Raw genomic sequence first — 27,682 nt, forward strand, 5'->3', positions numbered from 1 at the left:
AACCATGTCAAATCCTGTGTCATACTAAATCTCCCTAAGATCTACATTAAGTTTGTGTGTGTCTATGGAGTGCTCAGCCACTTGCACCTTAATTTCACAGCTGTTGATTGGGTCAATTATCATTGTAACCAATGGAGTGCCATTCTAAAAATGCAAAATGTGGATGTAGGGAATGCTGGCTGGGGAGTGAGGGGTGAGTTTGGGAAGATAGAAGCATGTAAGAAGAGAGGAAGGGAGAGGAGCAACGGGGGTAGTATTGATGGTACTGTCAACAGGGGGAGGACAAGATAGTAATGACATTCTTTTTATCTTGTTTCAGTCATTAGACTGTGGCCATGCTGGGACACCGCCTTGAAGAACTTTTAGTTAAATAAATTGACTGCAGTACTTGTTTTTGTTTTTAAGCCTGGCACTTAATTCTGTTGTGTTCTTTTGCTGAACCACTAAGTTATGGGGACATAACCACACTAACACTGGTTGTCAAGCAGTGGTCAAGAACAAACACAGACATACACGCACAGATATGTATACAATGGGCTTCTTTCTGCCAAATCCTCTCATAAGGCTTTGGTTGGCCTGAGGCTATAGTAGAAGACACTTGCCCAAAGTGCCATTCAGTGGGACTGAACCTGAAACGATGTGATTAGAAAGCAAACTTCTTACCACACAGCCATGGTTAAGTTAGCTACAGGAATGAGGTAGGCATAGAGCATGAGGAGAAATAATTTAGTGGTCCAGTAGAGGTGAAGGTGGGATGTCTTTGGATTTTATATAAGACACAAGGATTCTAGTTTGAATATATTAATGTATAATAATAATTTGAGTGTATCTTTCATGTTGTGCCTCATGTTTGTTTTTTGTTGTTTTGCCAGATCTTGAGCTGGAGTGTGAAAACGAAGCCCCTGGGGGCTCGAATTCACAGTCAGTTCGCAAGAACATTGCAATCAAGCTAAAGCCCATGAAAGGCAGACCAAAAGGCCGAAAGACAAGGAGTAGACCCAGCAAACCTACCAGTACAGACGGCTTGGACAGCTCTGATGACCAGTGTATGTAACATCTTCTTCCTCTCCTCTTTATTTTCTTCTATTATTACAGCAAAGGCAGCAAGCTGGCAGATTCATTAGCATGCTGGGCAAAATGCTTTGTGGCATTCCGTCCATCTTTATGTTCTAAGTTCAAATTCTGTCGAGGTTGACTTTGCCTTTCATCCTTTCAGAATTGATAAAATAAGTACCAGTTGAACATTGGGGTCGATGTAATTGACTTACACTCTTCAACAGACTTGATGGTCATATGCCAAAATTTGAAATAAGGTGGTGAGCTGGATTGATGAAATAATACCTGTCAAGCACTGGGGTCAATGTAATCAACTTATCCCCTCCCTCAAAATTTCAGGCCTTGTGCCTATAATAGAAAGGATTATTATTATTATTGTGAGGATACTGGCCTATTGGTTATCATGTCGTACTCACAATTGTGAGATTGTGGTTTCAATTCCTAGACCAAGTAGTGCATTGTGTTCTTGAGCAAAACACTCCATCGCACATTTCTCTGCAATCACTTCAACAGCTGACATGTGGTGCACTGTGCACCTGTTCGGGCAACGTCAATTTGATGGAGGCAGGTGAGCACATACATTTGATCCCTACAAACAAATCACTTGTGCATTTGACAAAAGCTGGACACTCATACGTTGTCTACAACGGAAGAGTTTATCATGATTGTTGTTTATCAAAAGATGGAAGAGAGTGGCAAGACTGGTGTGACTGAATGGATTGACTCTGAGTATGGTTTTCTAAGCAGGGGGAAAGAAACTGGAAAAGGGCACTTTCCCATGCCTTGGGATAACAGAGTAATCTGGGATTTTTTGCCTGAGGTTTACCCTGAATTACTCTAAGTGGACTACCCTGCTATTGAGGATTTTAACCCTTTTGTTACTAACCCGGCCAAAACCGGCTCTGGCTCTGTGGTAAAATGTCTTGTTTTCATAAGTTTTGAATTAAAATATTCCACCAAGCCTTAGTTACAATTTATGTTTCTAACACTAACTTAATGATTAACTAAGTTATTTTACTAAATTCTTTGTTATATTTAAAATAATTGAAAGAAACACAGAGCATCTCAAAATAAATACAGTAACAAAAGGGTTAATTATTATTTCTGATTTTCTATTTATACATCCTTTGTTTTATCTTTTAATGTGGTAGTGTCTCCCTTTGATTGATGGAAATCCCACTTATTTTGTTTTTGTGTGTTGTAACTCATCCTTTGATATTGTCCTCCATGTCTTGGGTCCTTGTGGCCAATAAAAGATATAAGTATTATTAATTTATTTCTGAGAGCTCTTAGTCTTACCTGTTCTGGTTGATTCTGTGAGAGCAGACAGCAACCTGTTGTCAGAGGTCTCACAGGGTCTCTTTCCACTAACTATAAGCTTTGGTACTTGGATGTTAACTTATCATGGAAGACAGTCGACACCCAAGCACCAATCTCAAAATCCTAGCTGTCCCCAATTAAGCAGTTTTTTGGGTTTGCTCTGCCCTCGTGTATTATTATTATAAGCTACTATAAAGACAGTGAACTGGCAGAATCATTCGCATGCTGGACGAAATTCTTAGCGATATTTCGCCTGTTGCTACATTCTGAGTTCAAATTCTGCCGAGGTCAACTTTGTCTTTCATCCTTTCAGGGTCGATAAATTAAGTACCACTTGCATAATGGGATTGAGCTAATCGACTGGACCCCTCACCCCAAATTTCAGGCCTTGTTCTTATAGTAGAAAGGATTATTATTAGCTAATATTTCCATATGGAAACAGGCAACATCATTTTTATTATATTGATGCCCACTTACTACCATCAAATGATGTTAAACTGCGGGGCACACACACACACACACATTCATGTATATGTATGTGCCTTTTGCCTTTTATTCTTTTACTCATTTTGGTCATTAGACTGTGGCCATGCTGGGGCACTGCCTTGAACTTTTACTCAAACAAATCGACCCTAGTACTCATCTGTTTTTTTAAGTCTTTTGCTGAACTGCTAAGTTATGGGGGACGTAAACACACCAATATTGGTTATCAAAGAATGGAATGGAACAAACAGTAACACAAAGGCACACACAAACATCATCATTATCATTTAACGTCTGTTATCCATGCTGGCATGGGTTGGATGGCTTAACAGGAACTGCCAAGGTCAGGAGCCACATTGGTCCCACTGTCTGTTTTGGCATGGTTTCTTCAACTGGATGCCTTTCGTAACACCAACCACTTTACAGGGTGTGCTGGGTGCTTTTTATGTGGCACCACACACACTCACACACACAAATGGGCTTCTTTTAGTTTCTATCTACCAAATCCACTCACAAGGCTTTAGTAGAAGATACTTTCATAAGGTTCCACACAGTTGGACTGAACCTGGAACCATGTAGCTGGGAAGCAATCTTCTTACCACACAGCCATGCCTGCACCTACGTATGTATGATGGGCTTCTTTGAATTTCTGTGTACCAAATTCATTCACAGGATTTTGGTTGGCCAGGGGCTACGAAAGGTATCATTTGCCCAATGTGCCATTCTGTAAGATTGAACCTGAAACCTTGTGGTTGGGGAACAAACTTCTTAAACACACAGTCAGGCATGTAAAACGATCATAAGTGCAGGCCATGGGAAGTTTGCTTCCCAACCACATGCTTTCCAGGTTCAGTCCCACTGCATGGCACCTTGGGTAGGTATCTTCTTGTATGGCCTCGGGGCGACCAAAACATTGTGAGTGGATTTTAAACTTAAAGAAGTACGTTGTGTATGTATAATATATGTGTATGTGTCTGTTTGTCCCCCACTACCACTTGATAACTGATGTTGGTTTGTTTACATCCCTGTAACTTAGTGGTTCAGCAAAAGAAACCAATAGAATAAGTACCAAGCTTTAAAAAGAAAATTAGTACTGGTGGGATGGGGTTGATTTGATGAAAATTCTTCAAGGCAGTGCTCCAGCATGGGTGTAGTCTGAAACAAAAAGAAAAAAAATCATGAAACAAGCCAATCAAATGACTAATATTTTTGTTTTAAAATGCTATCTCTCTTCTATTTCTTTGTGTACAGACATGAACAGTTCTTGTGACAGTCCTATATCGAAAAATCTCAGCCCTTCTGATACGTTATTTCCTTGTCAGTCTCTTCATTGGAATCATAAGGTTAGTATTTTTTTCTTTTATTTTATTGTAGTACTTTTGTTGTTATTGTTGTTGCTTTTTCTTCCAAGAAAGTGGGCCGTATTTTTTTTTGGACGGAGGCATGGCCATGTGGTAAGAAGCTTGCTCCCCAACTACGTTGTTTCTGGTTCAGTCCCACTGTGTGACACCTTGGGCTAGTGTCTTCTTCTGTAGCATCATCATCATCATCATTGTTTAACGTCCACTTTCCATGCTAGCATGGGTTGGACGATTTGACTGAGGGCTAGCGAATCAGATGGCTGCACCGGACTTCAATCTTGATCTGGCATAGTTTCTACAGCTGGATGCTCTTCCTAACACCAACCACTCCGAGAGTGTAGTGGGTGCTTTTACATGCCACTGGCACGGGGCCAGTCAGGCGGTACTAGCAACGACCTTGTTCGAATCTTTTACACATGCCACCGGCACAGGTGCCAGTAAGGCGATGCTGATAACGATCATGCTCAAATGGTGTCTTTTACGTGCCACTGGCACGGAAGCCGGTTAGCTGCTCTGTCAATAATCACACTCGTATGGTGCTCCTTGCACCCTGCTAGCATGGACGCCAGTCATCGAATTTGATCCAAAACCTTATAAATGAATTTGGTTGACAGAAACTGAAAAAAAGCTTGTGTCCCCCCCCCCACTACTGCTCAAAAACTGGTATTGGTGTGTTTATGCCCTATAACTTAGCAGTTCAGCAATACAGACTGATAGAATAAGTACCTGGCTTTAAAAAAAATTTGATTTGTTCAACTAAACCCTTGAAGGTGGTTACAGTCTGACTGAAACCAGTAAAAGATATATAGGAGTGGCTGTGTGGTAAGTAGCTTGCTTACCAACCACATGGTTCCAGGTTCAGTCCCACTGCGTGGTACCTTGGGCAAGTGTTTTTACTATAGCCTCAGGCTGACCAAAGCCTTGTGAGTGGATTTGGTAGATGGAAACTGAAAGAAGCCCATTGTCTGTATATATATATGTGTATGTTTGCGTGTCTGTGTTTGTCCCTCCACCATCGCTTAACAACTGATGCTGGTGTGTTTACGACCCTGTAACTTAGCAGTTTGGTAAAGGAGACTAATAAAATAAGTACTAAGCTTATAAAGAATGAGTCCTGGGGTCGATTTGTTCAACTAAATGTGGTTGGGAAGCAAGTGTCTTCCTACACAGTCACACCTAGTTGTTGGCTACCTTTAACAGAGTCCGCTCTATTACAATCAGTCAGATCAGGTTTAACCCTTTCGCATTCAGATTACTCTGTCAAATCTAATGCTTATTTATTCACATTATTTTCAGTTAATCACAAATAATTTCATAGCTTCAAGATTTCAATGATGTGATTGTTTTTATCTTTAGAGTAACAATTGGCCAATTCGAACATAAAACAAATAGAATACTTTAGTGAGACTTGACCAGTTTAACCCTTTCGCATTCAGATTACTCTGTCAAATGTAATCCTTATTTGTTCATATAGTTCTGAATTAACCCTTTTGTTACCATATTTCCCGTTGAAATACTCTGCCTTTGTTTCAATTAATTCTGAAAATAGTGAAGAGTTTAGTGAAATAACTTAGCCCTAATTAAAGTGGTGTTTAAGGTGGGGAGCTGACAGAATTGTTAGCATGCAGGCAAAATGCTTAGTGGCATTTTATTTGTCTTTGTGTTCTGAGTTCAAATTCCATTGAGGTTGCTTTACTTTTCATTTTTCCAGGGTTAATAAAATAAGTACCAGTTGAGCGCTGGGGTTGATGTAATCAACTTACCCCTCTCCTGCAATTGCTGACCTTGTACTAAAATTTGAAACCATTATTAAACTGGTGTTTGGAACAAATTAACATGACATTTTGATGGAAATTTTAAATTTAGATCACTTTAAAGTCATTTTGAGACTAAAATTATGCAATAGAATTTATTAAGAACCCTTTCTTTAATTATCTTCCAAATATCACATTAATATGTTGATATGTAAAAAAGTTATAGTTGTTTAATGAAACTAGTCTAAATTCATGATTATTTTAGAATTTAATCGAAACTCATGAGGGGTGTATTTTGGTCAGAAATATAGTAATGAAAGGGTTAACCATTTTGTTAGCATAATTCTGTTGAAATACACTGCCTTTGTTACAATTCGTTTTGAAAATAATGAAAAATTTATAAAAATAACCATGTCATTATGAAACTGATGTTTGGAACATAAATTAACAAGAAATTTTGATTGGAGATTTTAATTTAGTTCAATTTAAAGAGGAAATTGGTAGCTTAGAATCAGAAGTAGGCTCAGGCAGATTGGTAAGAGTTAAGTTGACCCTGCATTATTTTGTATCTTCAAGATTTTGATGATGTGATTGTATATTTTTAGAATGGCATAATAGGGCAGGTTTCAATATAAAGTAGGAGAATGTTTGGGCTGGATTAAATGCTAAAGGATTAAGGGTTTCTACTTCCTTCTCTCCCACCACTCTTAGATACCCAGGAAAGGGTCATGAGCATGGCTAGTTCTCCTGTCTAAAGATAGAAACATAATCAGTGTCACTTTAGCATGCAGTCTACTGGAGTATCCATAGTGTATACTGTGAAATGACCTGATAGGGGTTAGGGTTTAGCACTATGGTTAGGGTTAGGATTAGGGTTAAAATTTAGCAGTTAAGATTTAGTATTAGAATATAGCATTCAGTGTTAGGATTTAGGATTAGGTTTAAGATTAGAATGCGGTTTACTTGGCCATTTACACTTTAGCATGCAGTCTAACTCTAAACAAAACCCTAAATGCTAAATTCCAGCCCTAAATCATCATCATCATCGTTTGATGGAAAGTGGACGTTAAACGATGATGATGATGATTTCGGGTTGGAATTTAGCATTTAGGGTTTTGTTTAGAGTTCAACTGCATGCTAAAGTGTAAATGGCCAAGTAAACTGCACACTAAAGTGTCACCAAATAATCACCATTCTCCATGGAATGTCCTCCGTTCATTAATTATTCTTTCAATTAATTACAGGTCAACCTAATTGGTCTGAAAGTAACAGACCCTGTCATACACTGCTGTGAAAAATGCTGCTTACCCATTCTAACTTATGGACGAATGGTAAGTGGTTTATATTTTCTTTTTCTTATTGTTTTTTTATTGTTTGATTCACATGTTGGACACATATTTAAATTTGCTTTACTATTTTTCTATAACATTAAATAGTGAAGAATTCCTGGTAGAAGTAGGGTTTCTCCAAAGATCAGACCTCAGCCCACTCTTATTCATCAGAGTCCTCCAGGCAATAACAGAGGAATTTAAGACAGGATGCCCCTAGGAGCTCCTCTATGGTGATGACCTTGCTCTCATAGCTGAATTACTACCAGAACTAGAGAAGAAATTTCAGGTGTGGAAGCAAGGTTTAGAATTGAAGGGCCTTAGAGTCAGTGTTGCAAATATAAGGTGGTGAAGCATGACCTTCGAACATTGGGCCTCAGAGAAACAATTACAAGAGACCAAAACCTCTGGAGATATACTGTAATTGAGAAGACCCGGCAAATAAAGTGAGATCACAGCCATAGCCTATACCAGTGTTGCATAACCAGCCCATTTAAAAAGTACCTTTGAATCGTTGGGCGACACACCTTGCTATTGAGTCAAGTAAAATCAAAATCCCAACCAAATCAAAACCAAAATGGAAATTGTAGTTGTGGCCGATGCCAGTGCCACCTAACTGGCTCCCTGTGCTGGTGGCACCTAAAAAGCACCATCTGAACATGGTCGATGATGATGATTAAAGTTAATGTAAATAAACCTTCCATTTGTAACGGTGCATTGTTGTCATGGAGAATCCACAGATGTGGCCACCTCCACTGAATGTCCTCCCTCAGATGCTTCAAAATGTCGCAGTAGAACACTCAATTAACAGTCTCGCCCTGGGGGACGAATTCTTGATGTACGATAGCACATTTCCAGAGATGATACTCATGGCAGGTCTTTCCAGGCATGTTCTTCCACTTTTGAAGCACTTGTGCCATTTGAAACAATCTGTACAACCCATTGCCTCATCAAAGTAAGCTTACTGAACTATGCTCAATGTCTTTGTAGCAGACTTACTAAGTTCAATGCAAAATTTCATGTTGGCTTTTTGTTCCTGTCCATGACAAAAGTCGCAGACTACTGTGTACACATAATCACAAAAACACAAATTTCACAACTTGAGAAGTAAGCACAGTGATGTCACAGGGCACACAGCTTCATGAAGGTCACTGCAAGCTCTCACTACATGCAGTCATGTGTTGCCATTTGTTGGTGCACTACAGAACTACTCTGGGAATTTTTTGATGCCACCTTGTATGTATGTATATGTATATTGGTTTGTTCATTGCAGTTACTTCAAACGAGTTTTTTTTCTGATGAATAGAGTTATTACATCATGCAAAACAAACAATTGTAATCAGGTGAATATACCTGAATTCATCATCGTTTAATGTCTGTTATCCATGCTGGCATGGGTTGGACGGTTTGATTGAGGACTGGAAAGCCAGTAGACTGCCCCAGGCTCCAATCTGATCTGGCAAGGTTTCTACAGTTGGGTGTAGTAGGTGCTTTTTACGTGCCACCGGCACAGGAGCGAGTCAGGCGGTATCTGGCATCGACCATGTATATATATGTGTGTGTGTATATATATATATATATATCTCTTATTATAAAAGGCAGATTTTATCTGCCTCCCTTTGTCTCTTATAGAAATCTACAATATAGGATTTCTTCAATTACAATTTACCTAGCATTTTTAAGAGTAGAATACATCGGGTCGTGCCAGGTCCAGTTTTTCAAATTTCAACCCCAATTAAGCAAAATTTCGAGAAAACTCACATTGTGGTGTGTAAGTGAAGTGCTTTTCTTAGTGTGGGCTACAGCACACACACACAAACGGAGCGAACTGCTTCACTGATGCTATCACCCTAATTTCTCCTCCTTTCTCTTTGCAAGTGTGCAACGATTAAAATGAAAGTATTTATATAAAACGAGAGAAGTGTACCTTAAACCACTACTCAAAAAAAAACAACACAGCAAACAGAAACAAATAAATACATAACGATTTACTAAAAACACAATTTCTTCAATTAGAGTTTACCTATGATTTTTCAAAATACTTCCATTCGGTCATGGCATACAAAATTTCTTTCAATTTCACCCCCATTTCCGAAAAAATTCGAGAAAACTAAATATTTTACCATTTCACTCTGCATATTACTCCCACTTCCTCTTTACACACATAGACACGCAAATATATAAATAAAATTGTAAGCTAACGTGTGTGAGGGTGCGTGTGTGTCTGTGTGTGTGTGTGCGTGTGTGTGAGTGTGTGACAGGGATGAGCAAGTCAAACTGGTCATCCTTTTTGCTAGATCACCTAACATCTAAAGTTATCTCTAAGTAGCAGTCGCCCAAAAGTGTATATAGACACACACATGTATGTATAATGTGTATATATATTTCCATAGAGGTAACCATTCACTCCATACAAAGTTATTTAGGACGAATATAAGATCTAAAGTATATCCAAGTAGCAGAAAGATCGCCCAAAAGTGTATATAGATATTTAAATGTATTTGTATATTCATCTATACACACATGTATGTATAATGTGTGTGTATATATTTCCATAGAGGTAACCATTCACTCCGCACAAAGTTTTTTAGGACAGACGAAAATCTTTATATATAAAAGAAAGGTTGTGTGTCTGTCTACTCCGATTTAGATTCCTAACTACTCCCACATTTTGCGATGCAGTTTAACCAAAACCGAGTATCTTATAGTCGTGATTCATATCGAGCCCTTCTGGGTATTAGCGCGCGTCTACGATGAGTCTACGATTTTACAAATAATTTACCATCATTTTCTCCCATTTTAATGCATATTTTTTTTAATAAAGGGAAGTAACTCTCAAACTTCACACCAATATGCGTGCTCATATGCAACGTAATATCACATCAGCAGCATTTCCTCACACCCTCCTTGCACTTGGCGAAGGCAAAATACCAGGGGATGAAAATGGTAATATTGCCATCGATTCCATTTGTACCATTGTTAAGACGCCTTCTGATCTCAGAGATGCAGTGTTCCAAGATCTACAAGCTAATTATCAGAATATGGATTGGATTGGCCAAAAGGCTATACTGGCCCCGAGGAATAAAACTGTTCACCATATTAATGATGAAATGCTAAAACTCATTCCTGGGGAAGTCTATGTATATCAGTCTATCAATACAACTCCTGACCCAGAGGACGTCATCAACTATCCAATAGAGGTACTCAATTCCTTTGAGCACCCCGGACTAACACCACACATTCTCAAACTTAAAGTTGGTGCCCCTATAATGCTCATCAGAAATTTGGTTCCCCCAAAACAATGCAATGGCACACGTTTGATCGTTAAGTCCTTATCTCCCAGCATAAACTTATATCAATATTTGCCTGAATAATCATCATAATTCAGTGCAATCATTAACAGTACTTTCAAGCAATTCAGCCCCGAGCAACGCCGGGCAATTCTGCTAGTGTATGTATATATGTATGTATATATATATATATGTGTATATATGTATGTATATATATATATATGTGTGTATATATATATATATGTATGTATATATATATGTGTGTATATATATATATATGTGTGTATATATATATATATATGTGTGTATATATATAGATATGTATATATATATATATATGTATGTATATATATGCATATATATATATATATGTGTGTTTATATATATATATATATATATGTGTATAGGAGAGAATTCACAAAAAACTAAAGACGAAGACAGGAGGTGGTGTACACAACAAACAAGTGTATTAATTTGATACTTGGGAAGTGAAAGAGTCTTTAACATTTCGAGCCTATGCTCTTCCACAGAAAGAAACAAGGAGAGAAAATAAAGAATGTGTAGTGGCTAGTGATCTATCATGGCGGATGCCAGACAGAGGGGTCACACAGGAGAGCTAGGAGGAAGGGGAGATTATAAAGTAGTGGTGATCCCAAAATGAAGGTGCACGTGCGTGTATGGAAGAGGGGTGGTGACCTTGACGTGTGTATGTGTAGGTATGTGGATGATGGTGTGAGGCTGGGAAGTGGTCAGTGCTAGTGTGTGCTTGGTGGTTTGATGTGGGGGAAGCAAGGGTAGAGATGGGGTATGTGGGAGTGGGTGTAAGGGATGGATAGGGAAGGTGAGGTTGGATTGTGTAGGGGTGGGGTTACGAGGGAGGAGTGATGATGAAGGGAGAGAGGGAACGCAAATGTTTGATATAATAGCATTTGGAATGAAAAAGAATAATTATATATATATATATATATATATATGTAAACTAGCAGCTAAGCCCGGTTTCACCTGGTCTGTTTGGATGATTAGGCATAATCTATAACAGCGTTTCTCAACCTTATCATTTTGGGTCCCCTGTTTCGATTGGAGCCTCCAGCTGTATGAAAATTTCCTGACTCCCCACCCCGCGTCGGAAAACAGCTTCAGGAGTTGTGAAGAACGAATTTGTATGTAGTAAACGGGAAATTGCATAGTTTATACCCCATTTCTCCCTTCTATGTAAAAAACCTCCCTACGTTATTTTTTAGTATTATCGATAGGAAAATCCCACCTGGTCATAAATACCACTCCATATTTAATAGATCTTGTCTTAAATTATCCTATTCCACCACACCCAATCTTGGATCAATCATTGCAAAAAACAGACTTAAACTTAGAAATAATGAAACCATTAGAGATAATCTAGCTGATCCTAACATGGAGAACAATAATAAGGACTTGGATATTAAAAATAGTAAGGCTAAATCCGGAAACAGAATAAAAACATGTAATTGTCGTAATAGGCTTCTGTTTAAGGAGAAATGAACTGAGAAAGATTTGCATAGGTAGTACCATTGACTTTAAAAGTAGATATAGGCGCAGGAATGGCTGTGTGGTAAGTAGCTTGCTTACCAACCACATGGTTCCGGGTTCAGTCCCACTGCGTGCTACCTTGGGCAAGTGTCTTCTACTATAGCCTTGGACCGACCAAAGCCTTGTGAGTGGATTTGGTAGACGGAAACTGAAAGAAGCCCGTCGTATATATATATGTATGTGTGTGTGTGTGTGTGTGTGTGTATGTGTTTGTCCCCCCAACATCGCTTGAAAGGTTACAGTGTGACAAAGAAACAGGTGGTTTGCTATAGAGGAGGTAGGTACATCTCTGGCATACGTCCCAGATATAAAGGTAAAAATAAAATATTTCCACTTTGCAAGGTTCGAGTCGAGTACTCCCTTGCACGCTCCGTTAACTTGCTTCTATTGTGGTGAATTTACCGCCTCTGGTTAGATATCTTTCATAGTCACACCAAGACACTTTTCGATGGTGCTTTCCTCCAGGTGTTTAAATCTTTTTTTTTTCTTTACATTGTATACTTTATAGACAATAGTCTTTTCTTTAATTTAATTTTTTTATTTCATTTGGTGATGTTATCCTAGATTCACTGTCTTTGTCGGTGATCAATCCGAAATAGGTTTGTATTTCTTCCGTTTTAATTTTAATGAGTTCGCGCCCGCCGACGGCTGCAGCGAAATTCATTTTGGGACTTTCTTCTATCGAAGTTATTCTAACAAAAATGCTTCCGTATAAACGGTGAAAATATTGTCAATTTCCCCAAACAGAGACACAATTCAATTTTTAAACAATAACCAAAGGGGGAGGGTTACAGTTTACAATTATTTAACAAATGCAACACAACAACGTTTCCCTTACAAGGAACCAACAAACGTGATAACAATAGTTAAACAGTAATAATAATAACAACAAACCTTACGGTGAATCAAAAATCAGTACGCAGTTGAAGCTATAGTCCTTTATGTATAAGAAATAAAGTAACAGCAGTACTCAGTAGAAGCGGCTGTTCGAGAAAACAGACATTACATACAGCCAAACTTCATATAGATACTTAATACTAGCTAATTAGCAGATAATCTAATATCAAAGCTGTGGTAAACGGTATGTGCACAGCTCTATCTGGACTATTCCATTTTTGCACACTAATTTTATTTTTAATTTATTCCCATTCATATGAAACCACTTATTCAAGTTCAAGTCATTGATGCAATTTTATACCAATTGCTATTTTTACTTTTGTTATGTTACAATTATATTATACTTTAGTTTGATTTTTATTATTACTTGCTACATATAATTCAATTGTTATTATTATCTCTAATTTTTATTGTTAAAGTGAAAGTATCTGACATAAAATAGAGCACCACTGTACATGGCTTGTACAGCTCTAACAAGCCACTCCTCTACTTCTAACTTCTTTAGAGACCACTGTATAACAGCAAGGAACTCTGTTGAAAGATTTCTCCAGATTCATGAAGGCTGAGTACAATGGCTTACTTTTGGCCAAGTACTTTTCTTGCAGCTGTCTCACTAGGAAGGTGGCATTGGTGGTACTCTCCCCAAGCACAAAACCAAACTGCATCTCATTTGGTTTAATTCTATTTCTTATCAGTTGAGCTATAACTCTATCAGTAATTTTCATGACTTGGTCCTCTGTAGTTGTTTCTGTCTAAGGCATCACCTTTACCCTTATAACAGCTAACTATAATGCTACTATACCTGTTGTTGGGGAAGGTGCCTTCCTGAATAACCTGATCAATTATACGGATGACTAAGCTGTATCCTATGCCATCAGAAATTTTAATCATCTCAGCAGTGATTCCTGATGGCCCAGGAGCTTTCCCTGTCTTCATGTCCTTAATTGCTTTATCTATTATGCTGCTATCAACTGTGATGGCTGGTTCCTCAACTGGTTTGATATTTGGTAACAGGTGTGCAAAATGGACGTTGAGCAGCCGTAGTGTAAACTAAGCTTACACACCATATAGCTAGTTTGGGCACAGAAGGAAAGCTGTGGTATTTAATAATAATTATTATTCTTAAAGGCAGCAAGCTGGCAGAAATGTTAGCGCGCCGGGCGAAATGCTTAGCGGTATTTCGTCTGTTGTTATGTTCTGAGTTCAAATTCCGCCGAGGTTGACTTTGCTTTTCATCCTTTCGGGGTCGATAAATAAAGTACCAGTTTCGCACTGGGGTCGATGTAATTGACTTAATCCTTTTGTCCTTGTTTGTCCCCTCTATGTTTAGCCCCTTGTGGGCAGTAAAGAAATATAATTATTATTCTTATCATTAAAATATTACTACTAAATTAATGTACATTTTTTTCAATCGATAAATTTATCTCGTAACCATTTTGCAACAGGAGTACGGCTGAAATTGAAATGAAATGAAAGTTATACATGGCCTTAGCAACTAGATATTGAAAGAAATGGGGGAATTCTAGATTCATTGACTAATTCACATATGAATAATAACAAAAATTTAGCTGTTGATTCAAGAAAGAGCGAACGAGCAAGTTGTTGATTCAAGGAAAAGGAATCTATGTGTGTCTTTGTGTCTATGCTTGTCTGCCCACGACCTCTTGGCAACGGGTGTTGGTGCGTTTACTTCTCTGTAACTTAGTGGTTTGGCAAATGAAATTGATGGGCTTTAAAATTAAATCTTAGGGTTGATTTGTTCTACTAAAACCCTTAATGGCAGTGTCCCAGTATGGCTGCTGTTCAGTTACTGAAACAAGTAAAAGGTAAAAGTGATATATAAATATATATATAAATTAGAGAAAAAACACTATTATGTAATTCAAACAATGATAGACTTAAATCACACCATATAGAAAAAATAAAATATATGATAATTTATATATATATATTTATATTGTGAAATTTGATTTAATACTAAATTGAATTTTTCCCTGTAAGTTTGGAGTTATACTCCCTAATATTATTATTATTATTCATTTAGCATCCGCTTTCCATGCTAGCATGGGTTGGACGGTTCAGCTGGGGTCTGGGAAGCCAGAAGGCTGCACCAGGCCCAGTCTGATCTGGCAATGTTTCTACAGCTGGATGCCCTTCCTAACGCCAACCACTCTGTGAGTGTAGTGGTAATGCAATCACACTATCTTTAAGATAGCATGTTTTACATTGGTTTGATATCATTGTATCATATATTCCTGTAGTGTATGTGCATAAGTATGCATATGGTATGCATGTTGGGAGAATGCCGGCAAGACATACAACATGACTGAAGCTCTAACATCAATAATGGAAAACGTGGGGCTACAAGACGAAATGCAGTTATATTAAGAGAGCGTGTGTTTATAAAGCAATAAAAAATTACTACTGGCTGGTGTTAGGAAGGGCATCCAGCTGTAAAAACCCTGCCAAAAGGGACAAAGTATAGTGCAGGCTCCTGTCTGGCCAGCTCCTGTCAAACCGCCCAACCCATGCCAGGATGGAAGGCAGACGTTAGATGATGATGATGATATATATTGCAATGCATTTAAAATACAATTAATATTTGTTACTAAACACAATATCTTAAAAATACTGTTATCCTATTTATTTTTATGTATAGTGAAAAATTTAACCCATTACATTTGCAGTATTGTCACCCTTTTGATGTAAACTGAACAAAAGAAGTATATTTTTTGTATATATATAACATGCAGTTGTACAGTTATATATTGTTACTTACAAAATGAAAGTCAAGCAAAGCCAACATATATATTATAGCAACATAGTATTATGTTAAAGCAATGAGCATATGTACACAAATTTGTCCCAGCAATTTAATTTCTTCATAACTTCAGATAAATGCGTATTTTTTAATTAATTTCCTATCATCATCATCTTTTAACGTCTGTTGCCATGCTGGTATGTGTTGGACAGTTTGACCAGGGCTGGTAAACTGAGGGGCTGCACCACACTCCAGTCTGATTTCACATGGTTTCTATGGCTGGATGCCCTTCCTGATGCCAACCACTCCAAGAGTGTAGCAGGTGCATTTATGTGCCAATTGCGTGATACCAGTATCTACCATGACTATGATTTCACTTGACTTGGGGAAGGTGCCTTCCTGAGTAACCTGATCAACTATATAGGTTGATTTGTTCTACTAAAACCCTTAATGGCAGTGTCCCAGCATGGCTGCTGTTCAATTACTGAAACGAAAGGGTTGTCAAATGTCTCTTTTCACTGCTTGAAGCATTGTGACATAATAATAATAATAATAGTAATGTTAATCTTACTCTATATAAAGAAAGATTCTGTCTGTCTGTTCCACAAGGTGAAACTAAAACCAGACACCATCTCTGATTTTCTTTTTTCTCTATCTGTCTATTTTCCCTCTCTTCCTTTCTCTTTCTTTCTTTCTCTCTCTCCCTCACTAAAAGAACACACACACAGAGGCATCAAATGTTACATTTCTCTGTCAAAATACTGAAGCAAGAATAAAAGAACACACGCACACACACACACACACACGTACATATATTCATGTTTCTGTTATTTAATACTGTGAGTATCCTCTCTTTCTGTATCTCTATCTCTCTATTTTCCCTCTCTTTCTGTCACTTTCTCTCCCTGTATTTCTGTCTCTTTCCGATAAGGATGAACTGACCATGTACATAAATGATAATCTTCCCAAGCTTGTACCTAATCAATGTCGTGCATATTCCACTGTCATAGAAAGTATTAACAATGACACAGGAGGACTTTATCTTCTTAGATGCTCCAGGAGGCACTAGGAAAACATTTGTAATTAAACTCCTCCAGGCTAAAGTTTGTCACGAAAATAAAATAGCTTTAGCTACTGCTACTTCTGGGATTGCAGCGACGTTACTAGCCAGAGGTTGGACTGCCCATTCAACATTCAAGTTACCTTTAGATTTATCTAACAAACAAGATCCAGTTTGTAATATATCTAATGAGTGAACTAATACAAAGATGTCACTTGTCTGGGATGAACAGAGAAGAACAGTTTCTTACACTGAATTCAATATGTAATTCAACTCATTCCGTCGATGAAATCTTTCCTAATCTTCATAATTACAACAATACAAATTGGATCTGTGAGCGAGTTATCCTGGCTCCAAAATATGTTGCAGTACATAGCATTAATAATACTCTATTGAATAAGCTTCCAGGAGAAATATTCACTTATAACTCAATTGTCAGTGTTGATGATGATCAGGATAGTATTAACTAGCCCATCAAATTTTTGAACTCACTAGAATCACTAGGTACAGCTCTTCATTGTCTTCAGCTGAAAAAAGGGATTCCTATTACACTATTGCATAATTTGTCTCAACCAAAATTATACAATGGTACAAGATTAATTGTGCACAAACTTACAAGGAACTGCATTGAAGAAAAAATTCTCACTGGCTGTGGTAAAGGCGACACTGTCTTCATTCCTCGCATACCAGTTATACCTGTTTCTTTACTACCCACAAGGGGCTAAACATAGAGGGGAAAAAACAAGGACAGACAAAGGGATTAAGTCGATTACATCGACCCCAGTGCATAACTGGTACTTAATTTATCGACCCTGAAAGGATAAAAGGCAAAGTCAACCTCAGCGGAATTTGAACTCAGAATGCAGCAGCAGACGAAACACCGCTAAGCATTTCGCCCGGCGTGCTAACTTTTCTGTCAGCTCGCTGCCTTTATACCAGTTATACCATCTAATGTCCCATTTCAATTAAAACAGTTACAATTTTCTATCCGAGTTTCTTTTGCCATGAGCATTAATAAAAGTCAGGGCCAAGCACTAAAAGTTGCTGGATTGCAACTTGAACAACCATGCTTTTTACATGACCAGCTTTATGTAGGAGCATCATGTGTGGGAACAAAAGTAAATCTTTTTGCTAATGCACCCTGAAATAAAACAAAAAACATTGTTTATAAAGAATATAAAATGTGTATATATGTTTGGGTGTCTGTGTTTGTTCCCCAACATCGCTTGACAACCGATGCTGGTATGTTTACATCCCCGTAACTTAGCAGTTCGGCAAAAGAGACCGATAGAATAAGTACTAGGCTCATGAAGAATAAGTCCTGGGGTCGATTTCTTCGATTTGAGGCAGTGTTCCAGCATGGCCACAGTCAAATGACTGAAAGAAGTAAAAGAGTAAATATTCGCTCTTAATGCAACATGAATACTTCAATAACTTCGTTTCCCATTTACTATCATTACGTTCAAGAATGACTGAATTACCTATTTCATTGAACTGTATTATATAATTGCCATTTCTGTATTGATAAATATAATTTTAAAAAAATAAAACTCGCTATTGTCATATAATAAACAAACAGAAGTTCGTGTATGAAGTTCATCTCTTTTCTACTTCAATTATTATATGAGACACTTGCAAGAGATCAGTCAGCCGGACTATTTGCAGAGCAGCTTTTGGAAACTTGGTGTAGGGAGAGTTCCAATTGTTGAAGAACAGTCCAAGTTTTTTTTTTTTTTTTTAATTGGGAAAATCGTGCGGGTGTTACTCTGAAAATTTACCAAGAATACTTTCAATCTGGCTTCTGATAAACAGTAAAAGTAATTACCCGATCAACGATGGATGGATGTACGTACATGTATGTATGTACGTACGAACGAACGATCGTCGTCATCATCTTCAATTCTACTTCTTGCATCTGTGGGTCAGATGAGACTGATTTGGGACAGAATCTTCAATGGTCATCTGCCCTTCATGTTAACCCTCCCTACCCATTTCCAAGCAAAGTGAAAGTCCAATCCCCCAGACTATTGTGCAATAAACGGCCTGGTTATGTTTAAACCAAGAGTTGGAATATATTCACTATTATTCGATTGTATTTTTCGTAAAGTGGATTTTCTCATCAGATAACAAAGCAGTTTCCTGACATCTCACGTGATAGAAGAACTACTTAAGTGAAGGGAGACAATCATACAGTGACTGTAGTATTGATCACTTCCCATGTATTGCACATTGCTTATAAGCAGGGATTTTTTTTATTCACTGTGTGTGTGTGTGTACGAACATACTTTTTTTAAAATCTTTTACTTGTTTCAGTCATTAGACTGCTGCCAAGCTGGGGCACTGCCTTGATGAATATTTAGTTGAATGAATCAACCCCAGTATTTATTTTGATTTTTTAAAGCCTGGTACTTAATCTGTTGGTCACTTTTTCTGAACCACTAAGTTACAGGGATATGTATTTGTGTGGTATGAAGTTTGCTTCCCAACCACATGGTTCCAGGTTCAATCCCACTGTGTGGCATCTTGAGCGTTTGCTACTATACACTTTGGTCAACAAAAACGTTGTGAGTGGATTTGATAGATGGAAACTGAAAGAAGCCCATCGTGTGTGTGCCTGTGTTTGTCCATCACCACTGCTTGACAACCGGTGTTAGTGTTTTAAAGCCTGGTACTTATTCTGTCAATCATTTTTGCTGAACTGCTATCATAAAGACACCCACACTCGTCAAGCGAAGGTGGGGGACAAACATAGACACAGAGAAATACACACACACAACAGGCTTATTTCAGTTACCATCAACCAAACTCACTCACAAAGCTTTGGTCAGCCTGAGGCTAAGTAGAAGAGAGCTGCCCAAAGTGCCATGCTATGGAACTGAACCTGGAACCATGTGATTGGGAAGCAAGCTTCTTACCACACAGCTAAATCTACACCTATTGTTTGATTTTATCCTCTGTCTTTAATATTTTTTTTTCGTTTTTTTTCCAGATACCATGTAAACATGTATTTTGTTTTGATTGTGCAAAGAAGACAGAAAAGACTTGCCCAAGGTATGTACCCTTTCTAATCTGTTTTGACATTAGAGTAGTTGTGAGATGGTCAAGCACCAAACTAAATGCTTTACAACAGTATTTCTTAATCATTTTTTCCCATGGACCCCTTTGGTTCATACTTTATTTAGAAAGACCCTCCATAGCCTTTCAATGTGTATATTAAAATATCCTAATGTATTTTAATAATTAAGTATTATTAAAATTTGTATTAAAAAAATTAAAATATTTTGTGTATTGTAGAAGTATAAGCAATTTATTGCAGATAAACTTCTTGACATTGTGAATGCAAATTCTTGCCAGTGTTTGAATCATCATCACCACCATCATCATCATTTAACATCCACTTTTGCGCACTCACATGAGTTGGACAGAGCTTGTTGAAGCAGGATTTTTATGGCCAGATGCCCTTCATGTCACCAACCCTCACCTGTTTCCAACTAGGGTAATATTCCCCATGGCCAAACATGTTTTCACAGAAGGTTAGGACTTTGTTGTGTGTGAAACATTTAACCTCTCTGCAATCTCTTGAACAATTATATGACAATCAGATTCAATTATGGCTTTGATTCAGTCATCATCAACTTTAGTAGGTTGACCAGAACTTTGGTCGTCTTTGAATGAAAAATCTCCAGAATGGTATTTTTAAAACCATTTCTGACATCTGCAGTCTGTTAAGCAATCAACACCATAAACTTCTCTTTGTGAGCCTCAGTAGCATCCTTGTGGAAATAAAAAAGCAAATATGTCAGTCCATGTTAAAATTGACACTGGACTAACAGCTGTAAACAAAATTACACATAATTTGCTTCAAAAGTAAGCTAAAATTAATGACTGAAATGTCAGAAAGAAAAAAATCATAACATTGACAAAAGTTATTCAACAAAATCATAACTCTGTCTATTTGGGAAAAACGTAATTACTTTCTTGCCAACTCAACACACACACACACACACAAGCATATACATATGTGAATGGCTTCTTTCAATTTCTGGCCAGAGCTTATAGTAGAAGACATTTGATCAAAGTTTCACACTAAGACTGAACCCAAAACCATGCAATTTGGAAGCAAACTTCTTATCACTTAGTCATACCTGCACCTAGTGTACTTTTTGTATATGTTATATGTGTGTGTATGTGTATGTATATATATATATATAACAGATAAGATAATATATTAAATACATTAAAAATGTAATATATTTAAATATATTAAGATACAGGTAGCATATTAGCAATTAAAATCTAACAAAGAATTAATAAATGAGGGTACAAAAAAGCACCAATTGCTAGAAATAAAAGTCAGAAAATAACTTGATTACCACACAAAGCACTGACTTTGTGAGATTGATGAAAAGTGAGGGAGGGAGGGAGCAAACCCACCTTTCTATTGTGAGACAAACTCACGAAATGAAGTAAACGGATACATATATATAATCATCATTGTCATTATCATATAATATCCTTCCATGCTGCCATAGGTTGGATGGTTTGACAGGAGCTAGCTAGGTGGACACCTGCACCATACTTCTGTGTCTGTTTTGGCAGGGTTTTTACAGCTGGATACCCTTCCAACCACACCACAGAGTGGGTTGAGTGCATTTTATGTGGCACTAGCACAATTGGGGTCAGTTTTGGCAAGGTTTTTACAGCTGGATGCCTTTCCAAATGCCAGCCACTTTACAGTGTGGACTGGATGCTTTTTAAGTGGCACCAGCACCAGCAGGGTCACCAAGTAACTTTGTAAGACAAGGAATCTTTGAGAGTGGAGGAGGTGATCTTGTTTCAGATGATGAAAGGTTAGATTAGAGTGTGACGGATACACAGAAATAGGTGTCTTGCTGTTGAGGAGATACCTGGTTCCACAGCAGGAGAGTGAGAGAAAGAAAGAGAGACAGTAAATAAGAAAGAGGGCAGGAACAAGTGTGCTGCTGTAAAAGAGATAGAAAGTTACCTAGCAAGAGGAGAAGGGAGGGAGAGTGATCAGTAATGAGGGCAGAAACATGGGTGCTGCTGTAGAGGAGATACATGGCTACCCAGTCAGATGGAAGAGCAAGGGAAAGAGAGAGAGAGAATGGGAAACAGCAAAAGTGCAAGAGAGAGCAGAAGAGACATGGCAACAAGGTGCCAGGATATACTCGCAAGGATTGGGGATTAGGGCACAGATGGGATGGTAGTGTAAGGAAGAGAGAGGTAAGTGGTGGCCGGTGGCAGGGCGTACTTCCAAGGTATGGAGGCCATAATATTTGTGACCAAGTATTGGCAAGAGGTACGAGTAGGGGTGGGGAATGCTATGACTGGTGAAATGCACACGTGTATGTACATGTGTGTCAGTGCATACAACAGGCTTCCACACAGCTTCTGTCTACTAAATTCATTCACAAGGCATTGATTTGCCCAGGGCTATAGTAAAAGACTGCCTGAGGTGGTTACATAGTGGAACTGGCCCCAAACTCCTGTGATTGCAAAGCAAGCCTCTTAACTGCATGGCCATGCCTGTATCATTACCAGCATCATTTTATGCCATCTTCCCATGCTGACCTAGAAATACGAAAAAGTGATGACACAGGGAAAACTCCATTAGCTCACAGCTGTTTCTGCTATAAGATGTAGTAGACTCATAGTTGAGTGTCTGAGTAACACATTATAGTTTCATTGGGAACCCCAAATATGAAGTGAAATTTGGGAGCCTCAGATAAGAAGTGCAATATACATGGAAGGCATTGCCAGTGAGAAAGTCATTGCTGATGTATATAAAAAGTTTGTACAAAAGGCAGGTAGATTTACTAGTAGAAAAGGTAGAAAAAAACAGAAAAAAATATATTTATATATACAAAGTTTAGAAAGCTTCTTCCCCTAATGGCGACAAAGGGTCTCTCGCTCAGAGTGAAAGGTAGATTGTACGACGCATGTGTGCGAACTACCATGCTTCACGGCAGTGAAACATGGGCTGTGACTGCGGAGGACATGCATAGGCTCGAAAGAAATGAAGCTAGCATGGTCCACTGGATGTGTAATGTCAGTGTCCATGCATGACAGAGTGTAAATTCCCTGAGAGAAATGTTGGGCATAAGAAGCATCAGATGCAGCGTGCAGGAGAGACATTTGCATTGGTATGGTCATGTACTACAGATGGATGAGGAGAGATGTGTGAAGAAGTGCCACTCCCAAACGGTTGAAGGAATCCGGGGTAGAGGTAGACCAAGGAAGACATGGGAGGAGGTGGTCAAGCATGACCTTCGTACGTTGGGCCTCACAGAGGAAATGACGAAGACCGAGACCTCTGGAGATATGCTATGACTGTGAAGACCTGACAAATGAAGTGAATTCATGGCTCACAGGACGGCCTGCTGTGCTAACCTTGGATCGTAGAGTGACCTGCTGTTCTTGAGGAGACCTATTGAGTCAAGTACGTCAACACCAACATCAAAATGAAAATCAAATGGAAATTGTAGTTATGATACCCGTGTCGGTGGCATGTAAAAAGCACTATCCGAACGTAGCTGATGCTAGCGCCACCTGTCTGGCGTCCGTGTCGGTGACATGTAAAAAGCACAAACCGATCGTGGCCGTTTGCCAGCCTCCTCTGGCACCTGTGCCGGAGGCATGTAAAAAGCACCCACTACACTCACGGAGTGGTTGGCATTAGGAAGGGCATCCAGCTGTAGAAACACTGCCAAATCAGACTGGAGCCTGGAGCAACCTCCTGGCCTCCCAGACCCCGGTTGAACCGTCCAACCCATGCTAGCATGGAAAACGAATGTTAAACGATGATGATGTGTACATGTACACAAAAAACACCTGCAGATACATAGCTCCACATATATTCACGTGCACACACACACACACACACACACAGATACACATCTATGTGTATATGTACATTTACATATATACACACATGCACACACCCATATGAAATGCTTATCCACAAACATGCATATTCACACTACATACACAAAAAAAGAAAAATAAACCAGATGGAGACAGAGATTGACACACATGTATGTACACATACACTTGCGTCAGAAATTAATTAGCACTTCTCAAATTTCTACATTAAATAGGTTAAGTCAATTAACCTATGAGCTGTTCAAAACGTCTTACGCGATGAGAAAACTTAGTATGGTGTGATTCCTTGCGAGGCGCTACCTATATCTATTAAACAAAGGAAGATTTGTCTGCATCCGCACTCCAAGTTGTTGCACTGCTATGTCAACATCATAAGGCTGTAGACTCTCAAACTGCTCTGCAAACAAAGTTACGTCATCGTTCTGCGCAACAGTGAACTCGCAACAAAGCAATAGTTCGAGATATGGCCACTAGGTGACAGCACATACCTTGAGTGAAGAGCAAATCAAGGGTGCTAATTAATTTCTGACGGTAGTGTATATATACATACAAGCATACATATATACACACACACATAAATGTATATATTTACACATATATTCACCACCATAAGGTATAGCCCCATGCATGGTGTGTAGACGGAAACTGTAAAAAGCTTGTTGTGTGTATGTATGTATATATATATATATATATATCTTTCTTTCTTTTGTTATCTTACCGTTTTTACCAATATATATATATATATTTGTATATTAGTAAAAACGGTAAGATAACAAAAGAAAGAAAGAGACCTCAATACTATGTAAATAGAGGAATTTATCTGTAAATGTAATGTGACAATTATTCAGTAGCCAAGATATTCTGTATTGTTACCCTTAACCCTGATTTTTTCTTATGCTTGTGCGTATGTAGACGTATGTATGAGCTTTTACGGTGCGTGCACGTATGTGTGTAGGTTTGTATGTATATGCATATACACTTGGTGAAGGATGCGAGTGAAGATGTGTACGTTTTTCTAGTGAGGGTGGATGAATGTATGCGTACGCATGTGAGAGTGCGGGCGCACATGTGTAGGTATGGACAGGCGTGCTTACGTGAATACTATGAAATTTTTATATATATATATATATATATATATTACATTTAGATATATATATATATATATTATATATATATATACATTTAGAGATATATATATATATATATATTACATTTAGATATATATATATATATATTATATATATATATATATATATATACGTTTAAATATTTGTTGTGCAAGATTTTTTATGTGAAGTCGTGTGTTGAAACAGATATTGTTATATTTCGGAATGGTCATATTGCCAGTTTAGCCAATAAAAACACACGCACTATATATTTGGTGTTACTTTGCTTCAGTGTTATTTATTTTTTACATTAATCTTAATCTTCGGCCAGAGTTCTTTCGTCACACTCCTGTGACCGCATCAGTGGTCCTTTGGTTTCTTCTTTCTTATTTGGCTGACTGTTAGTAAGGAGAGACACAAATAAGAAAGAAGAAAACAAAGGACCACTGATGCGGTCACAGGAGTGTGACGAAAGAACTCTGGCCGAAGATTAAGATTAATGTAAAAAATAAATAACACTGAAGCAAAATAACACCTAATATATAGTGTGTGTGTTTTTATTGGCTAAACTGGCAATATGACCATTCCGAAATATAACAATATATATATATATATATATATGTATATATACATGCATATATGAGTACAGGACATCAAAAAAACGTTGAACACAATGAAAACTTAAAAACAAAAACATAAAAAACGAACTTTTTTTCGAACAATGAAAAACAAACAAACAGAGAAACGTGACATGCAACATAAAGAATATTCCCCTACGTCAGTTGTACCCTGTATCATCTACTCCGTGTTTCGAAGCTAAGAACAAAACGCGACTTCGTTGAAACAGTCCTTCCCGCAAAGCAAATTAAATAAAATTTGGGATTTTTTGCAGAGGGTGAAAGTGGTAACAAGAACAGGATAGTGAGAACAAACGGTGAGGGCTGTTAAGCCAAGACGATAGAAAAATTATTCTGAACACTAGGAAGACAAGCTATGAAAGGAGACAGGTATAAGCATGTCTTTAGGAAGGAAATGGACAGAAATATGTTATAATCTCTAGCCTACTTACTCATGCCACAACCATAGATTTATCTATAAACAGGTAGCTAGCTAGGTATATACTCATGTACATATTTTAGTCATATCCTCTCCCTCTCTCTTCCTCTTTCTGCCTGTATATGCCTATATTTTTTTTATGCATATATATATATATATCCCTCTCTCTCTTTCGGAGAGGCACTGAGCAGCTATACGCACACATACACACACAGCAGTAACTTCCACCTACCGAATTCAATCACAAAGCTCCGGTCGGCTCGGGGCTATAGTGGAAGACACCTACCCAAAGTGCCATGCAGTGGGACTGAACCCGAAACCATGTAGCTAGGAAGCAAGCTCCCTAATACTCATACATATGCATGCCTATCTATGTACCTCTGCATGTGCATGTATGAATGTGCACACACGCGTATGTTTGTTTACATTTCTTAGATCGATAAAATCATTTTATTGATAAATATAATTTATGATAAAAATTTGATTTAATTTTCCTTCTGGTGGATTCAAAGCTAAATACAGTTCGCTGCCTCTGACCGTCACTCACAGCCACTCTGTTTGTTGTTTTACTCTTCTTTCCCTAGTGTCTCTGGAGCAGAGTCTTTAAATGCTGTCTGCTGCCTGTTTTAGTATCTCTCACTGCCACTTTGTGTGTTTTTGCTATTCTTTGCCTACAGCATCACTGACAGAAACTCACTGTTTTATCATACAAGAAGATATTTATATAAATAAATAAATACACACACCAGATTTTTAGTCTTACAATGCCTAAGCTATATACATACACATATCATCATCATCATCATCATCATCGTTTAACGTCCGTTCTCCGATGATGATGATGATGATATGTGTATGTATATAGCTTAGGCATTGTAAGACTAAAAATCTGGTATATATATATATATATATATATATATATATATACTATATATATATATATATATATATAATATATATATATATATATACATATATATATAATATATATATATATATATTATATATATATATATATATACATACATACATATATATATATATAATATATATATATATATATATAGATATATATATATATATATATATCTATATATATATATATTATATATATATATACATATATATATATATAATATATATATATATTATATTAATTTAGAGGTAGTAGACCCCTTCATCTCACCATATAAAAAATAATTTTTATTTTAAATACCTACTACTTTATAACTTGGCTACACATGTTTCATGAGGTACATTCCCCGGTTCCTAAACCATTCCGTGTTTTGCTGGAACCATTCTTAAAACATGGAGTGGTTTAGGAACTGGGGAATGTACCTCATGAAACATGTGTAGCCAAGTTATAAAGTAGTAGGTATTTAAAATAAAAATTATTTTTTATATCTCTAAATTAAAATATATATTTCTTCATTGAGAATAATTTGAACCCCTGTTATGCCAGAATTTTTATTCCCTAACAAATAAAATTAAAATATATATATATATATATATATATATATATATATATATATATATATATATATATATACACTAGTATTATAACCAATTTCATTCGGGTTTACACAGGCCACATTTTAAAAGATGAGGAATTTTGCCCTTGAGGCTGCATCTTTGAATTGAGCAAACTGAAAGTTGCCATGCAAGCTCGCTAGCACTTTTATCATCATAGGTGTGTCAATTTTCAGCTCAATCCGACCACATTTACTAACACTTTTGTCTG

The 27,682-nt window shown here is 37.5% G+C and overlaps 1 protein-coding gene across 2 annotated transcripts in view; it reads left to right on the top strand.

The window, feature by feature from the left end:
- LOC115225310 (extensin) overlaps nucleotides 1-27,682 on the top strand; it is a 38,774-nt gene that overhangs the window by 5,166 nt on the left and 5,926 nt on the right. For both annotated transcript variants that reach the window (XM_029796256.2, XM_036513992.1), the window contains exons 2-5: nucleotides 873-1,046; nucleotides 4,111-4,202; nucleotides 7,219-7,305; nucleotides 19,866-19,927. In XM_029796256.2, the coding sequence (XP_029652116.1) occupies nucleotides 873-1,046; nucleotides 4,111-4,202; nucleotides 7,219-7,305; nucleotides 19,866-19,927 (415 nt within the window). The remainder of the gene's footprint in view (nucleotides 1-872; nucleotides 1,047-4,110; nucleotides 4,203-7,218; nucleotides 7,306-19,865; nucleotides 19,928-27,682) is intronic.

This window comes from Octopus sinensis, linkage group LG27 (genome assembly GCF_006345805.1).
Source record: "Octopus sinensis linkage group LG27, ASM634580v1, whole genome shotgun sequence".
Lineage (NCBI taxonomy): Eukaryota > Metazoa > Mollusca > Cephalopoda > Octopoda > Octopodidae > Octopus > Octopus sinensis.